This window comes from Nicotiana sylvestris, chromosome 7 (assembly GCF_000393655.2).
Source record: "Nicotiana sylvestris chromosome 7, ASM39365v2, whole genome shotgun sequence".
NCBI classification, from domain to species: domain Eukaryota; kingdom Viridiplantae; phylum Streptophyta; class Magnoliopsida; order Solanales; family Solanaceae; genus Nicotiana; species Nicotiana sylvestris.
Window position 1 is genome coordinate 54,228,003 of NC_091063.1, and position 26,342 is coordinate 54,254,344.

The following is a 26,342-nucleotide window of genomic DNA, read 5'->3' on the forward strand; positions in this document are numbered from 1 at the left end:
CAAAATTGAACACAAATTAGGAAGATATTCATAATTCTAGCTCATTTGAGCACTTTATCAAACACCATATGAGTGTTAAATCTTTATGGTCCTTTTATAGAGGATTTCATCAACCCACAACCCATACTTTTTCATTTTTAGCTCAACCATGTTCCTACACCTTTTGACAACACATGCAAATAAGATAACAACTCCAATACCCACAAACTTTCTTGATAAATACCCGCCTTTAGCTAAAATTCAAAATTAAGGGTTAAGGTATAGAATCTTACCTCAAGGATGAAGATCTAGTGTGGTTTTCCTTGTTAATCCTTCAAGATTTGAGCAAGAGTTGTAGAAGAATTGATGAGGAACACTTTCCCATTCTAGGGCATTCTCTCTCTCTAAAAGTGTCTGATTTTTGCTCAAGAAATGATCTCTCCCATCTATTTGACGAAATGAGGTCGTTTTATAACAAAAACCCCGATTTTGTATAGCCGCGCTGAGTGGAGCACCGCATGGGGCGCCGCGGTTGTGAAAAAAGTGCTCAAAAAACGTTTTTGGATGCTCTCTGTACCTCCCCACAGGCGCACCGCATGGGGCACCGCGGTAGTGTAAAATTCTGCACTGCTTTTGGTAGTTTGGTCATAACTTCTGGTATGATTGTCTGGATGACAAATGGTTTGAAGCGTTGGAAACTAGACTCAATTACCTTTCATTTGATAGGTTGTGCATCGCACAAAACCTTATGTAAATAGAGATATACTTGTCCAAAGTGAGGTCTTGTACGTATTCATTTACAACTTTAGTCTATTTGGTAATTTTTCAACTTGTCTTAGACTTAGGCTTCTCCTTAGACCCTAAATCAATTATAATAAGACTTATACACTTATTACCATATCCAAATGATATCCATAATATCATTAATCCTTATTTGCATGCAAGATAAAATAATTAGCCTACCTTGGCACCACGAAATCTTAAATTACTAAGTAAAATTTTATGAGGCTTTACATTCTCCCCCGCTTAAGATCATTCATACTCGAATGAGGATCAAGGTTCATTCATTAGCCATCCTTATGTAACTTCTGCTTTCTTACATCATGAAATATATCAACAACCCCGATTTTGTCTAACTCCTTAAATTTCTGAAAATTTCGCCAGAGTTTCCTTTGTAACTAGGACTATCTACTTGTCAGAGGGCCCCAGATACATATCCTAATATCATATACATGTTCCATAGACATAACATAACTTGTACAACACCAACCATGGCCGCATAGGCAACATATATAACCAAAATGGAATAGTTAACATAGATCAAATCAAAAGATAAGAGTTCATAGGAACCAAATGCATGAAAGCTATTACATAACTATTCAAACAAATGTGGGTACTTTTTTCTCATTTCTTCCTCAGCTTCCCAAGTGGCTTCCTCAACCCGCTGGTTCCGCCATAACACTTTTATAGAGGCAATTTCCTTATTTCTCAATTTTCGGACTTGCCTATCAAGAATGGCAACTAGAATTTCTTCATAAGATAGTTCTTCATTAACCTCAATAGATTTAATTGGTACAATAGCGGACGAATCTCCCACTACCTTCTTCAACATAGACACACGCAAGACCGGATGTATCAATGACATCTCGGATGGCAGCTTGAGCTTGTATGCCACCTGACCAATCCTCTGAATGATTTTGTACGGTGCGACATACCACAGACTTAATTTCCCTTTCTTTCTGAATCGCATGATGCCCTTCATGGGGGAAACCTTCAAAAATATCCAATCATCTTCTTTGAACTCCAAATCTCTGCGACGAATGTCCGAATAAGACTTTTGGCGACTCTGAGCAGCTTTCAACCTCTCCTTAATAATCTTGATTTTCTCCATGGCTTGATACACGAGGTCTAGACCTATCAATTTTGCTTCTCCAACCTCAAACCACCCAATGGGAGACCTGCATCTCCTACCATACAGTGCCTTGAATGGTGCCATCTGGATACTAGCATGGAAGCTGTTGTTGTAAGCAAATTCTATGAGTGGCAAATGGTCATCCCAACTACCCTTGAAATCAATAGTACAAGCACGTAACATGTCTTCAAGCGTTTGAATAGTCCGCTCTGCTTGCTCATCGGTTTGTGGATGAAAAGTTGTGCTAAGGTTTACCTGCGTACCCAAACCTTGCTGAAATTTCTTCCAAAAATTGGTCGTGAATTGATCCCCTCGATCTAAAATGATTAAGACTGGAGTGCCATGCAACCTGACTATTTCTTTGATATGAAATTGAGCATACTGTTCCGCTATGTCGGTAGATTTAACTGGAAAGAAGTGCGTTGATTTTGTGAGTCGGTCAATGATCACCCAAATTGAGTCGAACCTGCGCGGAATGCGTGGCAGCCCTACTGCAAAATCCATATTGATCATCTCCTATTTCCACATTGGAATTTCTATACTTTGAGTCAATCTACCGGGCCTTTGATGTTCGGCTTTCACTTGTTGACAATTTGGACATATTGCTACAAAATCCGCCACATCCCTCTTCATGTTGTTCCACCAATAAATTTCCTTGAGATCATGATACATTTTTGTAGAACCTGGGTACACGGAATACCTGGATGTATGAACTTCTGCCATGATCCTTTCCCGAAGACCGTCGATATCAGGAACACATAGGCAGTCTTGGTACCGTAGAGTACCATCATTCATGCCAAAGGAAAAAGCTGCGGTATTGTGTTTGTGAATCCCCTCTTTCAATTGTGCTAACAATGGATCGTTGAATTGTTTTTCCTTCACCTCCGCTACAAGCGATGATTTGGCCCTATTTTGTATAATTACCCCTCATTCACTAGAGTCCGCAAGGCGAACCCCCAAACTGGCCAACTGGTAAACCTCTTGGGCTAACGGCCTCTGATATGCCCCCAAATGAGCCAAACTCCCCATAGATTTTTGACTAAGTGCATCTGCCATGACATTAGCCTTTCCCGGATGATAGAGAATATCGATGTCATAGTTCTTGTGTAACCTGAGCCATCCTCTCTGTCTTAGATTCAACTCCTTTTGTTTAAAAAGAATATATTGAAGGATCTTGTAGTTCATAAATACATCAACGTGGACCCCATACACATAATGTCGCCGAATCTTTATACAAAACTACCGCCGCAAGTTCTAAGTCATGTGTCGAATAGTTCCTTTCATGATTCTTGGGTTGCCTTGAAGCATAAGCAATCACCTGGCCATGTTGCATCAATAGTGGACCATCTATGTCACATTTCTCTTACATATGACCTCCTAGGATTTGAGTTCTTCAATAATTTTCTTGATATGGTTACAATCTTATGTGAGTACTTGCAACTTGCTCTTCCAAATTCTCAACAAAGACATTACGGAATAAGTTTTCTTATAGAACCCTCTATTTCAAAGGAATACATCTTCTAGCCTGCGCACACACCTTAATATCATCAACATGCACGACATTGCATCAAATCTAATGTAACATTGTGCTCAGACCTTTCCTGGTCAACCTCTTTCCTCCTTGTGTGACTTATAGGATTTAAGAAACCACTCCACTTTCCCATGTGAACATTCTCATGATCTCTCTTTACTGTTCAACACTTCCCAAAACACATATCAACACTCTTCATACATATTTAATTCAGAAAGAACCACTGACCCGAACAATATTCTGGTACCATCTTTTCTTTCTAACTGGAATATTCATTCCCATCCTATTTTGCTCATAATGCATAATTGATGGCCTTATTTTGCAACACACTTGTCTACCTCCCGTGAACTTGTAATATCATTGTGCCTGGTTTAATGAGTTTATCATACCACAACTTCACCACAGTAGTCTTACTTTCCATTATATGTAGACATGAACTATCTCTAGCTCCTTTAGTTACCATTCAGTGTCACCCAAGTTGGTAGCATTACGGTTAGTCCTTTATACCTTCTATTAACACTTGTGCTCCAGGCGAGTCCACCATTCTGATATGAACTATTTTGCGATAACCATGGACATCTCAATTTATAGATTTTCTTTCCATTTCTTCTCGCCTCATTATTCCTAGTTAGTGAATAGCCATGCACTCTTCCACACGTTACGTGGTCTTTTTCCTTAAATTTTTTTTCATCCAGCTCACCTCTTACTCTTGTTAGGATATCAGTGGGAAAGTGTGTTAATCGTCATATCACTTAACACTTCTTTGCTTGTAAAATTCTCTAGAGGCTCTCCATCAAGCCCAAATACCTTCTTGGGTTATGATAGCATCACATATATTTCTCCCACTCGTTTCACCCTTTCTTAACGCCTTGGTACTTTGGTTAAATCACAGATCTATGATTAACCCATTCTAAAAACTCGCAACCTTCCATATTTGGCCTATAGTACTTCCTTAGGTTCCATTGTTCCTAACCCTCTAACAAGTATAAAATCCCTTTACAAACATACTCTTAGTTTCTAGGATCGTTGACCCTATCATTCACATTGTCATGTATGAAGAATTTACCTTCCTTAACCTTCCATTTTTCTTTTGGGTACTAGTGGTCTATCATTAGCATATCCTTTCAGATAATCACATTATCCATTATTACCTTTCTAGACTACGCATGTCTTCAACAAAATACTCAAACATCATAGCTACATGGTCTTACTCTTGTTTCATTGTATTTAAGTGGCCTTACTATGGCCCTTCCTCCCCTACTTAGGGTGAATTGCCCGGATTTTAACACAAGTCTTGAATTTAGCAACTTCATGGACATATGTTTCATGTCTCTATCCCTCACATATATGTTCGACTATTAGGGAGATTGAAGTCAGCATTGTATTAACCTTATAAGTTCTCTACTCTTATTCAGCCACACGGACTTGGGATTCCAATTCCTCATGTCAATATCCTTTAGGAGTGTAACATAACTTCATACACTTATGGGATTCTTATAACATTTATAGCATAAGCATCTTCTCATTATGGGTTCAATTGACTCTCATTTCATGACTTTTGTCTCCCGTGAGAGACCTACATGTTTGTCATTACTCTCCTGGTCATGCCTTACATATATCACATGCTTATATAACAAATTTTTCTTTTACACCTTACGATCATATACATGCTTTACACATTATCAACAGGTGAAATATAAGCTCGCATCTCATTTATCAAGTCAATGTCTCTTTGGAGGTGGGTGATCAATTTAAACATTTTTTCTCATACAAAGTATGCTTCTGGTACTATGTACGTATCTCATATATCTGTACAATTTGTTCAACATGATATACGTGCCATCTCATTAATATTCAGGTCTTTCCCATTGGTCATTCCATATGACAACATTACTTGAAATAGACGAAAGAGCATTTAAACTTATCTCGAATCTCAACGCACGAGTTAGAAGACAATCTTATAGTCAAGCTTTATCGTACGATCTGGAGTGTTGAAGAAGGATAACATTCCTAAATGTCCAGATAGCCTCCAAATTATAGATGTGGTCGCACACCGATAAGAAGGACTCTACTAGACACGGCTCCGAGACATCCTAAGACACTTTAAAACCTTAGGCTCTAATATCAAGTTTGTCATGCCCCAACTTCGGGAGGCGCGACCGGCGCTCAATCGAGTGAACCCAACTGAGCAAGCCTTATCAACTGCTATCTACCCAACTCGATAGGAATAAGGAAGCCATGCTTACCTTTATTTAAACTAGGAAAGATCGTACATTCAACATCTTAGTTCATTTTATATCACAACATTTAAAACGTGGTTAAACTTCCAAGGTTCCATACAAGTTATAAGGTAGAAGAAAGCAAGAGTACAAGGATACAACATGGTCCATTGACCTATCCAGTACCCATACATAACTCATACAAACGTCTACGGAGCTGCTAAGGATACAAAAGACGTGATGACAATGTTGGCAACAAGGCCCCGGCTATACCTCAAAAGTGAAAGTCCAAAATAAGAAGATATACAATGTAACCCCTTGAAGGAGAAAGGGGGATCACCAAGACTTTGAGAAGAAGGTATTCCTCTATGCGCGATCAGCACTATCCGCAATGGAGCCACCTACATTCATAAAAAAAATGTAGCGCCTCCGACAAAAGGGACGTTAGTGCCATCGAATAGCACTAGTATGTATAACTAAACACCATTTTACTATAAAGAACTATCAAGCAAGTACAAGTAAATCACATGAGTAAATCAAATATGCAATTCATTCAATCCTTCATATAATTTCCAAAACTTAGTTTGGGGCATTTCTTTCATATCTTCATCACTGTTTACAATACCACCGCTATCTTGAGCGGAGTCCGATCACGACCCAACCGGCTAGGTTGCCTCATTGGAGGCATATATCTCAATCACTATTTTATTTCCCTTATCCGGAATTCAATATCAGCATATTACCACTATGTGTGCGACATGGTGTCCGATCACGACCCGATCGGCTAGGATGCCTTATCTAGGTGTTGTTCCTTTCTCATTAGTCATCACATCTGAATCTTTATTTCATATATATATCATATCAATTCCTTGGCACTCAAGGCCACTATTATCACATCGTTTTCCATTTTCAGTATTCACCTTGCAGGTTGTGAACATAGGCATATACAAAAGTAATTCAAGTTGCAGTACAGGTAAGTGGGCACATAGCTAGCATGAATAATTCTCAGTTTCTATCTTGGCTTATAGCCTAAGCATTTCAACACATAATTGTATTCTTTATACTTCTCTAATTATCAAGAATGGTACATTACTCACATTGAGGCACATCCTTCACGTATATGTGTAGTTAATTCCAAATCAATTAATGCACAATAACAATCAATACATTAACCAATTCAAATCTTACCACACTTTCGTAAACGCCAACGAATCTCAATTTCAAATAAAAAGGGGTTTTATCCATACATACCTCAAAGAGCTTTTCCTTAAGTTACTACAACATTCCGGAAATTCTAGCAATGCCCATCTACTTCGAGACATAACAAAATTTAACAAAAATTAGGAAGATATTCATAATTCTAACTCATTTGAGCACTTTATCAAACACCATATGAGTGTTAAATCTTTATGGTCCTTTTATAGAGGATTTCATCAACCCACAACCCATACTTTTTCATTTTTAGCTCAACCATGTTCCTACACCTTTTGACAACACATGCAAATAAGATAACAACTCCAATACCCACAAACTTTCTTGATAAATACCCGTCTTTAGCTAAAATTCAAAATTAAGGGTTAAGGTATAGAATATTACCTCAAGAATGAAGATCTAGTGTGGTTTTCCTTGTTAATCCTTCAAGATTTGAGCAAGAGTTGTAGAAGAATTGATGAGGAACAATTTCCCACTCTAGGGCATTCTCTCTCTCTCTAAAAGTATCTGATTTTTGCTCAAGAAATGGTCCCTCCCATCTATTTGACAAAATAAGGTTATTTTATAACAAAAAACCCGATTTTGTATAGCCGCACCACGTGAGGCACCGCGGTTGTGAAAAAAGTGCTCAAAAAACGTTTTTGGATGCTCTCTGTACCTCCCCACAGGCGCGCCGCATGGGGCACCATAGTAGTGTAAATTTCTGCGCTGCTTTTGGTAGTTTGGTCATAACTTCTGGTATGAGTGTCCAAATGATGAATGGTTTGAAGCGTTGGAAACTAGACTCAAAGACCTTTCATTTGATAGGTTGTTAATCGCACAAAACCTTATATAAATAGAGATATACTTGTCCAAAGTGAGGTCTTGTGCGTACTCATTTACAACTTTAGTCTATTTGGTAATTTTCTAACTTGTCTTAGACTTAGGCTTCTCCTTAAACCCTAAATCAATTATAATAAGACTTATACACTTATTACCATATCCAAATGATATCCATAATATCATTAATCCTCATTTGCATGTAAGATAAAATAATTAGCCTACCTTGGCACCACGAAATCTTAAATTACTAAGCAAAATTTTCTGGGGCTTTACAGAAAATCGGCTATAAAGTGACTTATTTTAGTGACTCGCGGTATGACCTGTCTCTTGTTTTCCTCTCTCATAACCCTGAGGGGAGCATAAGAGTATATGCCCCTTAACCCAAGGCCTTCGCGGAAATTCCTGATAGTATTGACCCTTTTGGAGATTTTCTAGCAACCAAACTTGCAGCAAAAAATTGCAACCCTCGAAGAATCTAAACCCCTTCTGACAGCGTTCCACGGCCCGGTACATATCTACAAAGATCATAGGGACAATGGTATATGTCTTCCCCTCGATCCCCTCCATCAAAGTTTTGGCCACCATGGCCAGCCTTGTATGGATTCTGTCCTCTTGGATCGGGAACTCCAGCATGCCCAAGAAACACACAATGAACACAAAGACCCTACGATGAATCCAACCCAAGGAGGTGATGGAGAATTCATCATCAAAAATATGGTAAGAGTTGTTGTGACCGTATCATTCATAGAGGAAGTCGAAAGGTATGTAGGAGTTCTTCAAGCACTCCAAGTCATCATTCTTTTTAAACCCCATCATCTTTAGAAATACCTTAGTGGTGCGATTTTTTGGTACTAATAAACCAGGGCTATCCCAAGGTAGCCCAGCAAATCCCCCTATTTCTTCCAAGAGGGGGTAATTTCTATGTCTCCAAAGCGGAACACAACCCTTTCTTTGTCCCAAAACATGATGGCAGCCTCGATCAACATTTTGTTTGGCTGAAGATCCAACAGATAAGGAAAATTTCCTAAGACTCGTTTCACATGGTTTTGGTCACTTGAAGGAAGATCCCTCCACCAATCTAGTAGAAGTGAAGGTATGATATCGACCATACCGAACCTGGGGACTTCGTGCCTTATTTTCTACAAAAAAAGTATAGGTTACGCCCTTTACCCTCCAGGTTCATCTATTTATACAACAATGATTAGCATATTGGTACTTATTTCTCCAAAATTAATGCACACAATCGTGGTTTCATCCGTTGGGATTATGGAAAACCCGATGGACTTTTGGGTGAGGCTTGTCTTAAAGGGTTATTATGTGGACAACATATTAACCCGGCTAGGTTTGACAATGATGCATGCACAACTGATCAGAGAAAGGTTGCTATAGAGGTCTGGACTGGGACCCTCAAGCGGACAACTTGAGGGGGAAAGGCACGGAACCGTCGAACGCACCATTGATCGACTAGTTTTACCGCAATTACATCTTTATGAATTTAAAGGGTGATATATAGGAAGAGCGCAAATACTCATCAAGCGTTTCTATATGATTGATTATGCATGAATGGAATATGATGTTGAGCATGATATATGCAACAATAAATGGCATGTTGTCAAGTATTTGCACGTTAAAATGATAAATGCGGTATTTAAATAATTGAAAGATAGTTACAAAAGGAAAACAAGGAAACAAGTCAGTTTCAAGAAATATAGGAAATCATAAATGCTTGAAAATAAACAATTAAATCCAAGTAAAGGGGGGAAAGGGAAAGGGTGCACATGTGTTGACAGAAATAAACATGCTTAAGACTAATTCATAAAAACAAGTTCATTATGGTAAGAGCCTAAAATATCCCTAGTAGAGTCACTATGTTGTCGCACCCCCTTCTTCCTCGCGGAGTCCGGATTTTGACATTCATTGGGAACAACTCATTTTCTTTTGGGAATTGGGCATTTGAATTTGAAGAGTCGGCACCTAATAGATTTAAGGTATGTTAGGGCACCTAAAGAAAATAACTCATAAAACCGGTTTGCATTACCAGAGACTTGGGTAAGGGCTCGAAATAACCTTGAGGGGAAGGTGTTAGGAACCCCTCGCGGTTCAAAACGATCGGTCTCGGCCAAACTCAGATTATGTGAATTAGTCATTTAACAGATAAGCAGTCTAAGTACATATATAAGATAAAGGAAGTTTAACAGATAAGCAGTCTAAGCACAAATATGTGAATAAGATGAGGGATGTCCTAGGTTTGTTAGCCTATAGGATCACATCTATACAATACCCGGTAAGCCTTCCTCAATTAGAGGGGTTACACGTGGCATTGGCGCACAGGTCATCATATCCTTTACTACCCAATTACCCTCCCCTGGTCATAGCCTAAGCGTTCTAGTAACCTTAAGATGTATCCTATGTGTTCACTGCCCGTCCCTTTACTTATATAGTTTCGGAGGTATTTAGGACTTCTAGTTAAGGTGGATCTAGACTCTCCCACGGTAATTCAAAGGAGAAAACTCTAGGCGACAAACAAAACACGTAGGACTGGACCAAGGATATAATAGTTAAAGGCTCACACTTTACCTCCACAAATAGAGTAAGTAAGTGCATATCTTAAACAACAGATTTTAGATATTTCAGAAAGGTCCTAGAACAGGATATCTAGGTGAGCATAACAAGCAAAGAATATGCAGCATTGCGTTAAGGCAAAGCATTAAAGGCCTAATCAGTTTGCCTACTGATTTTAAAACCTATTGAATCTAGGCAGTCACAAGTAAGCAAAGCATAGTTCCACAGTTTTATTAGACCTTAATTACCTATAGGTTTGCCTAGGCGTAGATCTGTAATACCCTATAAACATGATGTATAAATGCAATTAGAATTCTGGGAATCAGTTTAAAACGGTTTGAGTTTATTAAGTCCTATAGGCATGTTGTCTAGGTGTGATAACTTATTCTAGACTTATAGATACTGGCAGCTAAATGCGAAAATTGGTTTTAAAATCCTATAGGCATGGCATCTAAATGCAGCAATTAGTTTTAAAATATGCAGAAGACTGATTTAAAACTTGTTAATATGTAGAAACTGATCTTTCCAAACTTACAGGCAAGATGGGTTAATTTTAAAACTCCCTATAGGCATGGTATATAAACAAACAATATTGTAACAACCTATAGGCATGGTATCTAAGCAAGCGTCGCAACAAACTTACAAACATATTATCTAGAATGCAGGATCAATTTTTGAACCCTATAGGCATGATGTCTAAATAAGCAAACATTGTAACAACTTATAGGCATCGTATCTAAATGAACAAATATTGTAACAACCTATAGGCATGGTATCTACCCTTTTCCAATAGGATATGTATAAGAATCCCTCCCTTTTACTAATTTCCCCAATATCTGTTTACAAGAAATTATTATAACAGACCAGCATTAATAATGAGTTACCGAAGTGAAATTGCTACAACTATAGGGGGGCCTGAATATAGGCCCAAAGGATAAACCTGGCAGATCGGGCCTTCAACCAGTCCAAAAATGCCTCATAATGCATCCAATAGTATCCTAGTGTGTCAAAGTTCCCAAGGACCTCAGGGACCCCAGGCAATGCTCACACCAGAAACTTTCAAAGTAACCCTTTGTGAGCAAGTTTTGGAAAGCCAACTCCAGTATGTCAAACTTCAGAGGAGCCTCATGGACTCCTAATCAATGCTTACACTAGAGGGGCAAGACCCTAGGTGTTCTAAGAATAGGAGTTTTAAACAAGAGGTAGTTTTTAAGAAAATAGTTTTGGATTCCCAAGAAGTAAGGAGCAAACAGGGTCATTCAATCATTGTAACTCAAACAAAGGTCCCAGCAGTCAAATGGTATACAGAAACAGGGTAACTTAGAGTTTCAACTTAGTTAATTAACTGTTACTGGGTGAGCATTTAGTCACATACAGAGGGGTAGTAGGGCTGGAAGTCATATTGGTCAAAGGTGAACATAAGATAGAAGGGATATGCTAGTGAGGAAGAAATGAGCATAAGGCTGGAAACACATAAGTCTAACTAAAGCAAGAATAAGCAGATTGAGAGCAAGACACACATGGGTTCAATCATACAGAAGTAGACATGTTATTGCAGTCAACATAGAAGTAAACATGTTATTGCAGTAGACATATAGGCTCGATTAAGGCAGAAGCAGGCATGTTATTTCAGGAAGCATATAGGTTAAGTTGAATAGCAGGAAGCATATAGTCTAATTGAATGGCAGTATACATACTGACTAGAGATAATGAGCATGAATCACATAGGTCTAGTTAAAGATAAACAGGCTGACTATAAAGATCCTACTGATTTAGTAACATAAAATGGACATGCTGGGAATAGGAAATACATAGATCAAATCATACAGAGGTTTGCATGATAGTAAAGTGAGAACATACCAGTTAAAGAAGCAGAAGCAGAAAGTAAAGTAGCAGGATTTAACAGTCTAGTCCTGGCTTTCAGCCGATTAGACAAACAATGAGCACAAGTAGTAGAGAGAGATGAGAGTAGAGTTTGTGTGTGAATGTATTTGTGAACTTTTGTTCGTGTCCTTAGAAGAATCAGAATGAGAGTATATATAGCACTTAGTGAGGTTAAAACAAATAAGGTAAAGAGTGAATCATAGTTCATAAAATAAGGGTAATCAAATAAATCAATCGGCCAATTAGCGAGTCAATTCATATAGAAGAATCCGGAAAAGACCCCTTAGAATGAGGAGAGTCAATTGACGGTACAAAAATGGGCTCAAATAAGGCAATAAATAATTCTCATACCATGTAGCAATCAATCAAATCCCTACGTCAGACTGATAGTTTCAAATAAGGCAAATATTACTAAGTAAAGTCACAAATAAGGAAATAGGTAAAAATCACAGAGAGATACTAGCCTTAACAAGAAAATATGATTCGAATCCCAAATAAAAATCAATCAGTATATTGGATTGACAGAAATAAATAAATAAATAAATAAATAAATAAGGGGAAAATCACAGAAATAACTAGTGCCGGAAACAGAAAGGCCTAGGGTTTAAGCATATACACAAAATTAATCAAACCAGTAAAGAATAGTCATATTCAACATTTGGAAGTTTGAAAATCATTTGAAGAGAACTTAGGACTAAACCTAGTTCTTAGAAATCACTGAAATCAAATAATGATTAGAGAAATTGAATGTTTTTTCGTAGAAAAATACCAAATAATACTTAGAACGTTTCAGATCTGCAAGGATCTGAACAAACCCAAGTAGTCATAAGACTAGGGTTTTTTTGGAAATAACAGAGACGAAAGAAAATCAGTCTAAACCCATAGATTCGAACCAAAAATTGGAAAAAAACAGCACTCACAAAGGAAAATGGCAATAGACAGGCCTGTGAAAAAGTTCCGAGCAAAACCAGGTTGAATCTCTTTGAGATTCTCTCATAGATCAACGAAGTCGAACAACCAAAAGATGTAGCAGACGCCGGAAAATACAGAGAAACCCCATAGACGGGGAGTTTTGTAGGTGATAGCGACTAGGTTTTAGGGTTAGGTTGAGAGAGAGTTGAGAGATGAGGGAACAAAGGGTGGCGGAAATGAAATAAATAAAGGGGTTTAGGGGGTCGTTTGGGATTAATATGGTAAGTTTAATCGTGGACCGTTGATCTAAAAGATCAACGACCACGATTAAACGGAGTTATTGGGTCGGGTAGGTTTAATTAGATTAGGGTTATTTTAAATTGGACTTGGGTTTAATAAATTGGGTTGGGGGTCCGATTTTGGGTGTAAATTAGGGGCTGTTATTTAAATACTCCTTTTACTAATTAAAATAATTTTAAAAATAGCTAATAAATTGATAAAAAATAGTTTTCAAGCATGAAGATGATTTAAAATAATTATTCAATATTATAAAAATATAAAGAGTCAATTTCTGTATAGATAATGTGGTTATGCCTATGTGGGGGCTATATTTGCAAAATATGCAATTATAGTCTTAAACATGCAAATGTAATTATAAGAAATGTAATTAAAATGTTTTAATACTCATATGAACTTAAATGATAAATTTATATAATTAAATCATTATAAAATAATATAAGGGATAGTTTTGAACATTTATGTAATTAAAAATGCAGAAATAAATGGATTTAGGGCCTTTAAAATTATAGAAAAATTGTAAAAATACTTGTGCATGTTTGCAAATGCATATACAATATTTTGAAAGTGTGTGTGCACATTTTAGAAATATATAAGGGAAAAATTGGGTATCAACAGTAGTTGTCACTAATGCATATGATTTGAATCCATGTTTCAATTGTAAATCACTATGCTCTCCTCTGCAAGTATTTTCAATATGTTTTGAGTTCTTACATACTCATAAGTTGAAACTATAGATATCATGCTTCCCTATGAGAAAAGTATTCCAAGAATAAATGGTGTATTAATCGCTTAAGATTCTAACTTGTATTTTGATTGCCAATCATTATGCTCCACTCTTTGAAAGAAATTCAATGTGTTTATGTCACTCATTACTAACGAGCTCAAAGCTATGATTTCAGAATATTCTATATATTGATGTTTATGACAATGATCCTTGAAAGTAAAGAAACGGAAGTGTAAAATATGAAATGCGGTCATCGTTCCATGAATGAAGAACATTAGGTATGGCCAAGAGAGCCAATGAAATGAAGATGTTGTGAATGGTTAAAAGTGCTAATGAAGCGATAGATGGTATGAAAGGCTATAAGATGACATTTATATTTCTATTTTCTTAATAAATAAATAAATAAATATTTTTGGGAGTATCATTTAAGTACGAGGAAGGGCGGGTTGTAAAGGCCCACACCCGAAACTACACATGCTGCTGTAGGAGATGATTGAGAGACAAAAACTTCCTTGTACTATGATGAGATTATTCCCCTTAATTGGGATGAGTTTACTGCTAATATATGTTCATATCACCATGTCGGCCCACACGATATTGTGGGGAGACGACTTAGCCGATTGAGTGGTGATCGGACACCATGTCGTGCACATAGTGATTCCTCCTTTATTATCATTATATTTGATTCGTATTACCATGTTGATCCATATTCATTCGTGGTGAGACGACTTAGCCGATCGAGCAATGATCAGACTCTGTGCCTCGCGCATGGTGTGATGGTTGGGTATCCATGTCCACCCGCATACATTGGAGTGAGACGGCTTAGCCGGTCGAGCAACGATCGAACTCCATGCCTTGTGCATGATGTATGATCGGTGGCTAATGATCTCCCAACCAAAATTGTTAACACTTAATTGGATTTGATTATGTTTTAACTTGGCATTTAGTATTACTTGAGTTCTTATTGATTCCGTGTTTCTCTCCTTTTATGTTGGTACTCTACTCCATGAGAAGGTATTTAGTTTTACATAATAGTACTAATCCATATGTACTAATGTCCCTTTTGCTGGAGGCTCTGCATCTTTAATGGATGTAGGTGGTTTCTCAGCAGGCGGATTTGATTCTCGTTAGTAGCTTACCCTCTACTCAGCGGATTTTAGTAAGTTGTATTATGCTCCGGGGCCTTATGTCAGTTGATATCGTATATTGTGTTTTGAGGTATAGTCGGGATCTTGTCACCGACACTTTCATACTACTCTTTTGTTTTATTTAGAGGCTCTATAGACATGCTTTGGGTAGTGTTCGATTTGGGATAATGAGCCAGAAATGTTATAGTTGTCAAACATGTTTCCTCTCGTAAATATGAGCTTGTAATATTTTGGAAATTGTAAATGAAGCTTCTATAAGTAACGGAAAAAGGATGTGGTACACTTTACTCTTCACATGTCTATTTCTTGTTATTGATTCTTAAATTTTTCATTGGTAAGATTGGGTAGCAGCATCAAGTAGGCTTGCTAGATTGGGATGTCTCGATCGAGCACTGGTCGCGCTACCCAAGGTCGGGGCGTGACATTAGTATATAATTTATGTATATCGGCTAGAAAAAATAAACAATAAATTCAGCCGGCTATTTGTGTAAAGATTCCAATTTTATTTTTAATAGTAATTGGATGAATTTTATTTTTTGATAAATTCATCCAATTTAGAGACCAAAAGAGCCATTTGCGGCAAATGCCTTTTTAAGTAATAAGATATGAAAATTATTGTTCGACATTAAAACCTCCATTAGTGGGTTTTTTATGATGTCACTCAATTTGACTAATTTGAGCACCGAATCTAAACGGTTGATTTTAACTTAATGGCGGATGACTTAACTCTGCGCAATTCGGCATAATAGGTGGGGGACCAAAAAGAGTTATCATTTCCTCTCCATCGGTGTCTCCGGCGACTTCGTCGGAATCTCTTCTCCGGCGGTACTTAGTTGTAAGTTCTTTCTCTATTCGCTTCTATATTTCTTACGTGACAGTAACCCTAATCCCTTTCCCCGTAATTTTAATCCACGAATACGAATTGCGACGTGGCTTGCTATGTTCCTTCAGTTTACAAAGTTTTTTTCTTCCTCTTTTCTTAAAATGAATTTAACGAAGCTAATTATACTTTTAAGTTTTGATAAATAATTGTGCTTTGAAGTTGTGATGTTGTAGTAATCTGATTTTGAGTGTTAATCATTAATTTTCTCAATGTTTGGAGGCTAGCGAAGTAAATATTGATTACTGAATTGTTGGTTTTTAGTTATTGGGATGGAAGTCAATAAAGTTGAATCCTTTTTCCAGTCCATTAATTTTTCAACCTTTTGAGGAATAAAGATAACATTTTAATTACTTAATTGTTGGTTTTCAGTTGTTGGGATGGAAGTAAAACAATTTGATTGCTTTTCCCCATGATCTTACTATCCGGACCTCAATTTTTGTTCTCTAAGCATTTTAAATCAATTTATTTATAATATAAATCCTAAAGCAAAATCAACTATCCAAATAGGCTCCAGTTTTAGTCGCAGAATTTGATAAGTGAAGATTTTTTATGTGGAGAGTATTGGAATAGGTTGTTGAGAATGAGTAATGAGGTGGTGTACCCTTGTTTGTGGTGCAACATTTTGCAATGGCACACTAGTGAAGAGCTAACTGTCAAATAATATTTACTAGCCAGTTCCGCTTCTGTTATAATAACTACATCATGTATACTTATCAAATAATGATATTAATTATAATCATAACTAATTATATAATCTCATCATTTGTGAAAAACTATTGAAAAGAGAGTTTCACTTGATGATGTATACTCTGTTAATGGACTTCAGACACAACTTTTTGCAGGAGGCCATCCTTCATAGTTGCTTTTGTTCCTTTGTATCTTTACATATTAATCACTATGTTGCTACTAAAATAAAGTCTTTCTTTTTAAACGTATATGTGCGCAGTATTGATTTTGCTTTTGGAGCTATATACACTAAGTTTGAGACTAACTTAGCTGATGTATTAGTATTTTTCTAGACTATTTAATCCTTCAGAGGGCTAAAACCCTTTCTCTCCATGAATTGATGTCCTTATGCTGCAGTGCTGTTGATACAATAGAGAGAGTGATTTATTGAGGTGATTGTCCATCATGGATTGTAACTGCTTTGATCCACAATGGCCTGCTGATGAGTTGTTAATGAAGTATCAGTACATTTCTGATTTTTTCATCGCAGTTGCTTATTTCTCTATCCCAATCGAGTTGGTATACTTTGTCCAGAAATCGGCAGTTTTTCCATATAGATGGGTACTCGTGCAGTTTGGTGCTTTCATAGTTCTTTGTGGAGCAACACATCTTATCAACTTATGGACATCTACCGCCCATACAAGGACTTTGGCAATAGTGATGACCACCGCAAAGGTCTTAACTGCTGTGGTATCATGTGCAACGGCTCTCATGCTTGTGCACATCATTCCAGATCTATTGAGTGTCAAAACTAGGGAGCTATTCTTGAAAAACAAAGCGGCAGAGCTTGATCGTGAAATGGGTCTTATTCGGACACAAGAGGAGACGGGTAGGTATGTTAGAATGCTAACACATGAAATCAGAAGTACTCTGGATAGACATACTATTTTGAAGACTACACTTGTTGAGCTTGGAAGAGCATTGGCACTGGAAGAGTGTGCATTGTGGATGCCAACTCGTACTGGACTGGAGCTTCAACTTTCTTACACTCTACGTCATCAATATCCAGTTGGATTTACAGTACCTATACAACTTCCTGTAATTAATCAAGTTTTCAGTACAAATCGTGCTGTTAAAATATCACCAAATTCTCCCGTTGCAAGGCTTCGACCTGCTGGGAAGTACATGCCAGGTGAGGTGGTTGCTGTCAGGGTCCCCCTTCTGCATCTCTCAAACTTTCAGATTAATGATTGGCCTGAACTTTCGACGAAGCGCTATGCTTTGATGGTTTTGATGCTTCCTTCAGATAGTGCAAGACAATGGCATGTCCATGAATTGGAGCTTGTTGAAGTGGTAGCCGATCAGGTTTGAATTTTTTTTATATGTGATGTAATATCTTATAGCTCCCCTTTTGACAGCAATGATGTTCAATGCTAGAGTTTGCTGTTGAAATTAGATATTACTTAATCATTATAAGAACAGCTACAGAACCAATCTTAATGAGATAATTGATTGATGCAGTTTTAGCTGCCCTGATTATCTTCATAAAAATTATTCCTCTTGATCACATCCTTTCATAAATGTTTGGACTGAATTTTAATCTAGTAAATAGTTAAATATCCCATGCCCCTTTTGAAATAGACGGTGCCAAAGAAGGCGGACTTCAAAATCCAAATAATCCAATAGCTAATGGAATGCAACAAGAAATAACTGCTAAATTGTGATGCTGTGATTTTCTGATTCTTGCTTTCCTTGATTGCTTTTTGCTGGATAGGTGACTGTGATGTGTGGGTTGTTTACATAATTGTCTTTTAAGTCATTACAACTTTGTCCACAGGGAGAGAAAGACTGGAGAGAGATATGAACGATTGTTATAAAAATATATTCAAATGGGGTTTATTCAGTTGGCCGTAGCATTTTGTTTTGGAAGGACTGTAACTCTCCTTCGCTTTTGGTTCCTCCATTACTATAAAAGGCGAAAGCAAACAAAAGCATTGAGGTCTATTAGGCCTTTAAGCGGAAAGAGTAAATAAGTGAGGATAATAACCATAAACATGAAACAATTATATGACTAAAGAATTGAAAAAATTACAATTAAGTGAAATATTTCTTATTTAGTGTCACCCTCTTCAAGGCAGAATTTATTGGTGATGAGATTCACACTGTAGCCCCTTCGTGCATATACACTGAAGTGTGATGTAAGCAAGAAAGCACTCAGCTTATTTTGCACCTAGCTCTTGAAGATAGCATTCAACAAAACTGGCTTCCACGACTTTTATGCTTTATTAGATTTGGCTCAACGTTGGATGTAGGATCTAGGGTATAAACAAACTAGGACTTATTTTTGATTTGATATCATACTCACGCTGTAGGCTAAATCTCTAGCATAAGTAGTATTTTCTATACTCGTTAAAACTTTAAAAGAATTTGGTGTGTGGGGAGGGGGGGGGGTAAATATGTGTGCAAAAGATAAAACAAGATTATACGCTTTTTGACGGAGGAGTTTTTTCTGAAGGAATAGTCCTCCATTCTTCAATTTGTCTCTTGGCAACCCTCCTTTTTCCTATTAATTAGAGAAACTAAATGAAAAAAGAAACTAAGTATATGAAATTGGAAGCTTAACATGTTAGCTATGAATTTTCTGGATATAACAGAAATTTGTGGAGTGGTTGTAGTATCTGATAAAATAGACCTTTGGCCTAACTCAACCCCAAAAGCTAGCTTATGAGGTGAGGATTGCCCAAGGCCATATAATGAAACCAAGGACCTCAAATCCCACCGATGTGGGACTCAACCTCCCTCCCCCCATGTCCAGGCTTGCAAACTGGAGCGTGGACAACATAAATGGTGGCCCAACATCGGTAACAATAATTGGGATGGGCCTGGCTTTGATACCATGATAAAATGGACCTTGGGCCTAACTCAACCTCAAAAGCTAGCTTATGAGGTGAGGATTGCCCAAGACCATATAAGGAGACCAAGGACCTCAAATCCCACCGATGTGGGACAACTCAACAGTATCCTTGTTAAAGTGGATACGTTCAACTTCTAGTAGGCTATGATTAATCAATCAACTAGGGCTCAAATGAAAGCAGCTCTCCTTGTGGGACTTGAATCCACAATTGCCTGATTAGAAGTCAGGCGCATTAGGCCATGGACGGTCTTGCATAAGGATGAGGCTGCCTGTTGTGGGTTTCAATGCACCCCAGTCAATTATTTAACCCCTTTGAACTTTGCCCTGCGGCTTTCGGACGTAAGGTTTAATATTAACATCCTTCTTTTCCTTTTTCTTCTAATTTGAATTTTAGCGCATCAAGAAACTATATTGGTTTTATAGATTTCAAGGCATGTAGAAATGCATTTTAGCCAAGAGGAAAAGAGACCAAAACTATGGTTTCTTTGTAAGTTTGGAGCACTATGTTTGTGTATTTAAGAAAACTAATTTAATTTGATAAGTTTGTATGATCATTATTTTGGAAAATGATGATCATACTTAACCATATTCTAAGCAAATTTGTTATGTTGCTTTGAGGGATATGATTTTTAGAATATCATCACATTTTAGGGATCGAGTTTATTGAGATTTTTATCAAAATTTGTGTTGGAATAAAATTTTCTTTTAAGGAGACTATTGTTTGGTATCAGAAAATCTTTCACTAGTCTCACGTGATTTTTGGCTCTGCCCATGCTGAACTTGATTGGCTGAGTCGTAAGCGGCAATCTTAGTGCTAAACTGGACGTATTAAATATTCATACTACCACTTATGAACTAAGCTCCCATCTTAATACTTTTTACTGTTTGTCTTGCACATTCTTGAAGAGTTATTATCCCTTCATCCCAATTGGTTTGGTATTCTTTTCATTTTTGTCTGTCCTATAAAGATTGACATCTTTATATACTAGGAACAGTTTAATTTACATGTTCTCATTTTGCCAGTGACTTGATCTAGGCTCCACTAGCTATAAAAACTTAAATAGTTTGGTTCAATGGACACTTTTGTATTTTATGCATGTGTATTAGAAGCCTTTCTTTCTTCCTTAAAACTCCGTGTATAGTCAAGCACCATAAAACAACCTGGGCGAAAGGGGTACTTTTTGCACAGACTTGTGTTATTACGTTTCTCTTTGATCCTTGGATATTTCCTGGATAAATGGTGGAAATGACATTTTATGTAGAATCCCTCCTCTGACAACCCTTTTACTATTGGAGATCAAGGGATCTCTTCTCTTCTTACGCTGGATGTTATTGGCACATAGGGAAGCATCTATCCATTTCACATGGTCTGCTTGCAACTAATTTGCACCTCTGGATTTTTCTGTTAAAAGGGTGAAAACGGAGTGTGACTGGATGAAGTGACTTTTTTCTATCTTTTGTCAATTCAGGTAGCTGTTGCTCTCTCACATGCTGCCATCTTGGAGGAATCAATGAGGGCTAGGGATCTTCTTATGGAGCAGAATGTCGCTCTTGATCTGGCAAGAAGAGAAGCAGAAATGGCTGTTCGTGCGCGTAATGATTTCCTAGCTGTTATGAATCATGAAATGAGAACTCCTATGCATGCAATAATTGCACTTTCATCTTTGCTACAAGAAACTGAGCTGACACCGGAGCAGCGTCTGATGGTGGAAACAATCCTTAAGAGCAGCAACCTTTTAGCAACGCTCATCAATGATGTCTTGGATCTTTCAAGGCTTGAGGATGGAAGCCTTCAACTTGACGTTGGGACTTTCAATCTTCATGTTCTCTTCAGAGAGGTAAGCCTGATATTGCTGTTTACTTGCATAAGAACAGATGAAAAGATGTTCTAGATCTGTTAAAAACATTACTTGTGATTTCCAGTTTTCCAACATGTTATGCTGGAAACCATTGACTGATTCAGGTGTCTGCCTTTTGCTTTAGGTCCTTAACTTAGTCAAGCCTATTGCATCTGTGAAAAAGCTGTTTGTCACGCTTAGCTTGTCTTCAGATTTGCCGGAATTTGCTATTGGAGATGAAAAACGGCTAATGCAAATTCTTTTAAATGTTGTTGGCAATGCTGTAAAATTTTCAAAAGAAGGCAGTGTGTCAATTTCTGCTGTTGCTGCAAAATCAGAATCTTTAAGTGATCCTAGAGCTCCCGAGTTTTTTCCTGTGCAAAGTGAGAATCACTTTTATTTACGTGTACAGGTATGTTTAAAAGTTTATTTTCATGCTTGATATTTAATATTTGCACTATATATGGTAGTTGCTCTGTTTATTTTTTTTTTGGGGTGGTGGTTTTATTGCTAATCTTCCCCCTGTTATTTAGGTAAAAGATACAGGATCAGGCATTAATCCGCAGGATATCCCCAAGCTATTCTGTAAGTTTGCGCAAAACCAGGCACTAGCAACTAAAAGTTCGGGTGGCACTGGGCTTGGCCTTGCGATTTCTAAGAGGTATCTCACTTCTTTGGTGTTTGTGTTGAATGCGTTTCAGTTTTCCATGATAACTGGAGAACTGCTCAAGATTGAATTTTCATTCTTTGCTGATGCACATTCGTTGGAAAATTTGTTCATTGCATGTGGAGACACTTACAACAGTGATTATTTATCTGACAAATTGTTTTAATGGCCTGGATCAGGTTTGTTAATCTTATGGAAGGTCATATTTGGATCGAAAGTGAAGGACTTGGCAAGGGGTCTACTGCTATCTTTATTGTTAAACTTGGCATTCCTGGGCGCTCAAATGAGCCTAAGCTTCCCTTTATGCCCAGATTGCCTGCAAATCACATGCAGATGACTTTTCAAGGACTAAAGGTTTTGATTATGGATGATAACGGGTGAGTGCTGATACTACCTCTTTATCTTTAGACTCTTATTTGTCCTGCTGTTTGACGACTTAATCTGGCCAATGATTCTCGTTCTGCTATGGGTTGGTCTATGTTATGTGAGATTAAACATTTACAAGCTGAAAAAGGTGGTAGTTGTTGGACATCACTTTGGAATAAAGACCAAAGTGGAAAGTGCTAGACAGTATATTAGGAGTATAATCTAGACATTAAGGTCGGTGCTTCATATCCCTTGGAAAAGAAGCAGAGGGAGTGAAAAAAGATGGTTTAAAGTTGCAGAAAATGGAGAAGGGAAACATGTTAGTGTGCCGCAGAGGCACACATCATTGTTTCATCATAGGATTGTAGGAAGTATTGTGGCCGACCCCACTCAAATCCTTTCCCATCCAATCACAGGGATACACCATTCCAAAGCGTAAGAAGACATAGGATAAAGTGGCTGCATATTTGTTTGCAGACTTTCTTTGGGTATGTATTTTTGTACAAAGATGTTTTGGTCCATTAGCTAACACCTTAATATGCATTCTCTACTTTTAAGATAGAAATGGTCATATGTTTATCTCAAAAATTGATTTTATAAAAAAAAAAAAAAAAGAATACCTTATCAAATGTTCTTGTCATACATGAAATTCCTTTTAAAAGCAGGCAGCATGCTCTGCCCCCCCCCCCCCCCAACCCCCAAAAAAAAAATCCAACCCCCAAGCCAAAAAAAGGGCCCTCAAGAGAGTCCAAGTTGGGGACAGTAAAAACAAAAGGCTGTTTTTCCTAAAAAGTTTATTTAATTATTTCCTGCAAAAATCATAGTCATTTGGTTCTGGTTCCACTTGCGGTTGAAGTTTGATCTTCATTGCATACCTCATTTAGCTTGTTAATTATTTCTTGATTTGTAGTTATTAAATGCATGATATTTCGTCTTGTATTGGCAAAATTGGATAAGTACATTATAGGTCTTATCGTGCTAAAAGGAAAGTGGAAGGAGGTTAAAGAAAAAAGTGGAAGGAGGTGCTTATCACCCTCACAAAAGAAAGAGGAAGAAGAAAGCAAAGCAGGAGGAAAGATTAGAATTCCAACCTCTAGATTTTGGAGCCTACTCCTGAGAAGAATATACTTTGGGGAGTCAAATAATTTTACCGATAATGATTTTTCAAAACAACCTAAAAATATTTTACACTATGAGAAAATATGATTTATAGTACTTTTATGTGGTTTTCAAATTTACTTATTTTGAGGGATTAAGCAATAAATATATGCGAGTAAATAAACTCCATCGTTCTTTTTGTGACAAAGGGATTAAGAAATATCGATAAAGACACATCTTAGAGCAAGGTACAGGATTCTTGTTTATCGAACAAAAAAGTTTGAGTCTCTTTTGACTTTTTTGGTAAATATCCATAACTTTTTCTTTATTCTCCTTCACTGTTGGTGGCTCTAAATTGATTACCAAAATTTGTGTTAGTGGCAGCGGTGTCTCTGTTTCTCAGGTTGTTACAATTGTAGTATATTTTGAAAATGATCTATACGATTATTATTGACTTAAGAGATTAATTTGATGTATCCATTTCGAATCTTTTTTATGCAGGTTTAGTAGGATGGTAACCAAGGGTCTGCTAGTGCACCTAGGGTGCGATGTAACAACAGTTAGCTCTGGTGATGAGTGCTTGAGAGTTCTTACTCAGGAACACAAAGTAGTATTCATGGACGTGAGTATACCGGGTATAGACTGTTATGAAGTTGCTGTGCAAATACATGAAAAGTTTGGGAAACATCACAACAGGCCACTTATTGTGGCACTAACAGGAAACACTGACCGAGTTACCAAAGAAAACTGCATGAGAGTTGGTATGGATGGAGTTATTCTGAAACCTGTTTCAGTCGACAAAATGAGAAGTGTTTTATCCGAGCTTTTAGAGCATGGAGTTATTCTTCAATCCTAGTGAAAGAGGGATTACATGTACGACCAAAAGTGTTTGTCAAAGACTGAGTGTGGCTGTACATACATTTTTCAGACTTCGGGCAAAACGAAGAGTTGTTCACAATGATAGCGCAATACACTAATTGCAGGTTCAAATATCTTATAAAAGCGATTGTACGATGATGTATCGTCAACAGATTTGTATAAAGAAATTAGTTTGTTCTACATCTTTGAAGGAGAAGTCCCGTCTTTCCTGGGAGGTTGGAGCTTGAAAACATGTTCGTTCATTTTCTTTTTGGGTAGAACTAATCAAAAATATTTGTATCAATGTACATTATGTGCATGACATTTGCCTGAAAATTGGTGCAAAAGCTTCTCCCAACCGTCCCTCTCGCCCTCCTCTCTTTTTCACAATCCCTAGTGATTAACCCTGGGTGTGGTATTCCAACTTGTGTAATGGTTCAAGTTGAAGAAGTTGGTATTTTTGAAAAGGATAAAACTAAGGGGTCGTTTGGTCATGAAACAAATTATTTTATGATTAATTATCTCGGGATTAGTTATCTCATCATTCTCATCCTGTAGGGATAAAAGAACAATACAATCTCGGGATTAGTTATATAACAATTTTATCCCAATCAAATGTGTGATAAATTCATCTCAAAATTAATCTCGAGATTAGTTATCACTTGTCTCTCGTACCAAACGCCCGTAGATATTACATGGATATCACGTTGCGTTTGAATGAATTCGATTACATAAGTAATAGTGCTAAATCAAGTATAGGATCATCCACGTAATTCATAAAGGTCCACACGATTCCTCATGCCTACCTTCAGGAGTTTGTTAGAAGGATATGTCTGCGTTGGACTGCTAAATTTAACTTATGGTACAATATTGACTTTACACGGCTATTTTGAAAAAAAAAAAAACAAGTTCCCAATTTAATACGTATGATTCGTTTGTTCCACTTGGAGAGACGTCATTCTAAGCTGAGAGAATAATACTTGAAATTAATTACATGTTCTACGATTAAGTTTTCCCTTGTTAATTTAGCTCATAATTATCATAGGTCTAGTTAAATTTTCATATACAAGATTAAAATGACGAAGTTGTCTTTTTTTTTATTATTATTATTAATGACAGAGATAGCAAGCAAAGGGTAAGGAGTGAAAAAGTTATACTTATTTTTAAATACGTATTTTATAGAGTGTCGCGTAAAACTATAATGACGACAAATTGGCGGGTTGAAGTTGTTGAAAGAAAAGTATAATCCTGATATTTACCACCATGTGAGAGAAGGAAATAACAAATGTCTCCAACAACCACCTTATAATTATGCTACCAAACTTTGGTAAGGTTAATAATTTATGAAATGATTAGTCAGAAAAGAAGGGAATTTCGAAAGGCCGCCAATGATAAGGCAGACAACTGATTCCTCACTGTCAACACTTGTTTTCTTTTACATTTACAATTATGCATGTATCTTGTTGTTCAAGTGTCTAAACCACATTAGTATTCCTTTATTCAACAGAAATGAAAGAAAAAGGAACTGAAACTTTATAGGAGCAGCACTTTTGTTTTATGTACATGACATAACGTTAGAGATCATGAAGAGCTCTCAAATGCATGTGAAATAGTCATTATAGGCAATAGAAATTCGAGTCCAAAACCTAAATGTTGTGGTTTTGGACTCAAATTACGTTTCTAGTGCAGTATAATACCGCATTATATATAAAAAGTAACTTTTTTTTAACAGTATAAACGTATTTTGAGTCCAAAACCACGACATTTAGGTTTTGGAATGGTTGCCTGCAATTTTTTAGTGTCACAAAGCATATATCTGGACCCCACTGAAAAGAATGGCTACTTGA

At 37.1% G+C, this 26,342-nt stretch overlaps 1 protein-coding gene across 1 annotated transcript; it reads left to right on the forward strand.

The window, feature by feature from the left end:
- Nucleotides 1-15,940: 15,940 nt before the first annotated feature.
- LOC104236124 (ethylene receptor) lies at nucleotides 15,941-24,853 on the forward strand. Its single transcript, XM_009789999.2, has 7 exons — nucleotides 15,941-16,040; nucleotides 17,172-18,119; nucleotides 21,138-21,506; nucleotides 21,652-21,918; nucleotides 22,040-22,167; nucleotides 22,353-22,550; nucleotides 24,139-24,853. The coding sequence occupies exons 2-7, from the start codon at nucleotides 17,220-17,222 to the stop codon at nucleotides 24,491-24,493; spliced, it is 2,217 nt and encodes a 738-aa protein (XP_009788301.1). The 5' UTR covers nucleotides 15,941-16,040; nucleotides 17,172-17,219; the 3' UTR covers nucleotides 24,494-24,853.
- The last annotated feature ends 1,489 nt before the right edge of the window (nucleotides 24,854-26,342 follow it).

Bases quoted from the DNA above. Each gene is read 5' to 3' on its own strand.
- LOC104236124 (XM_009789999.2), top strand. From the start codon at position 17,220: ATGGATTGTAACTGCTTTGATCCACAATGGCCTGCTGATGAGTTGTTA. The intron at 18,120-21,137 runs GTTTGAATTTTT...TTGTCAATTCAG, and splicing joins TTGAAGTGGTAGCCGATCAG to GTAGCTGTTGCTCTCTCACA. The intron at 22,551-24,138 runs GTGAGTGCTGAT...TTTTTTATGCAG, and splicing joins TTGATTATGGATGATAACGG to GTTTAGTAGGATGGTAACCA.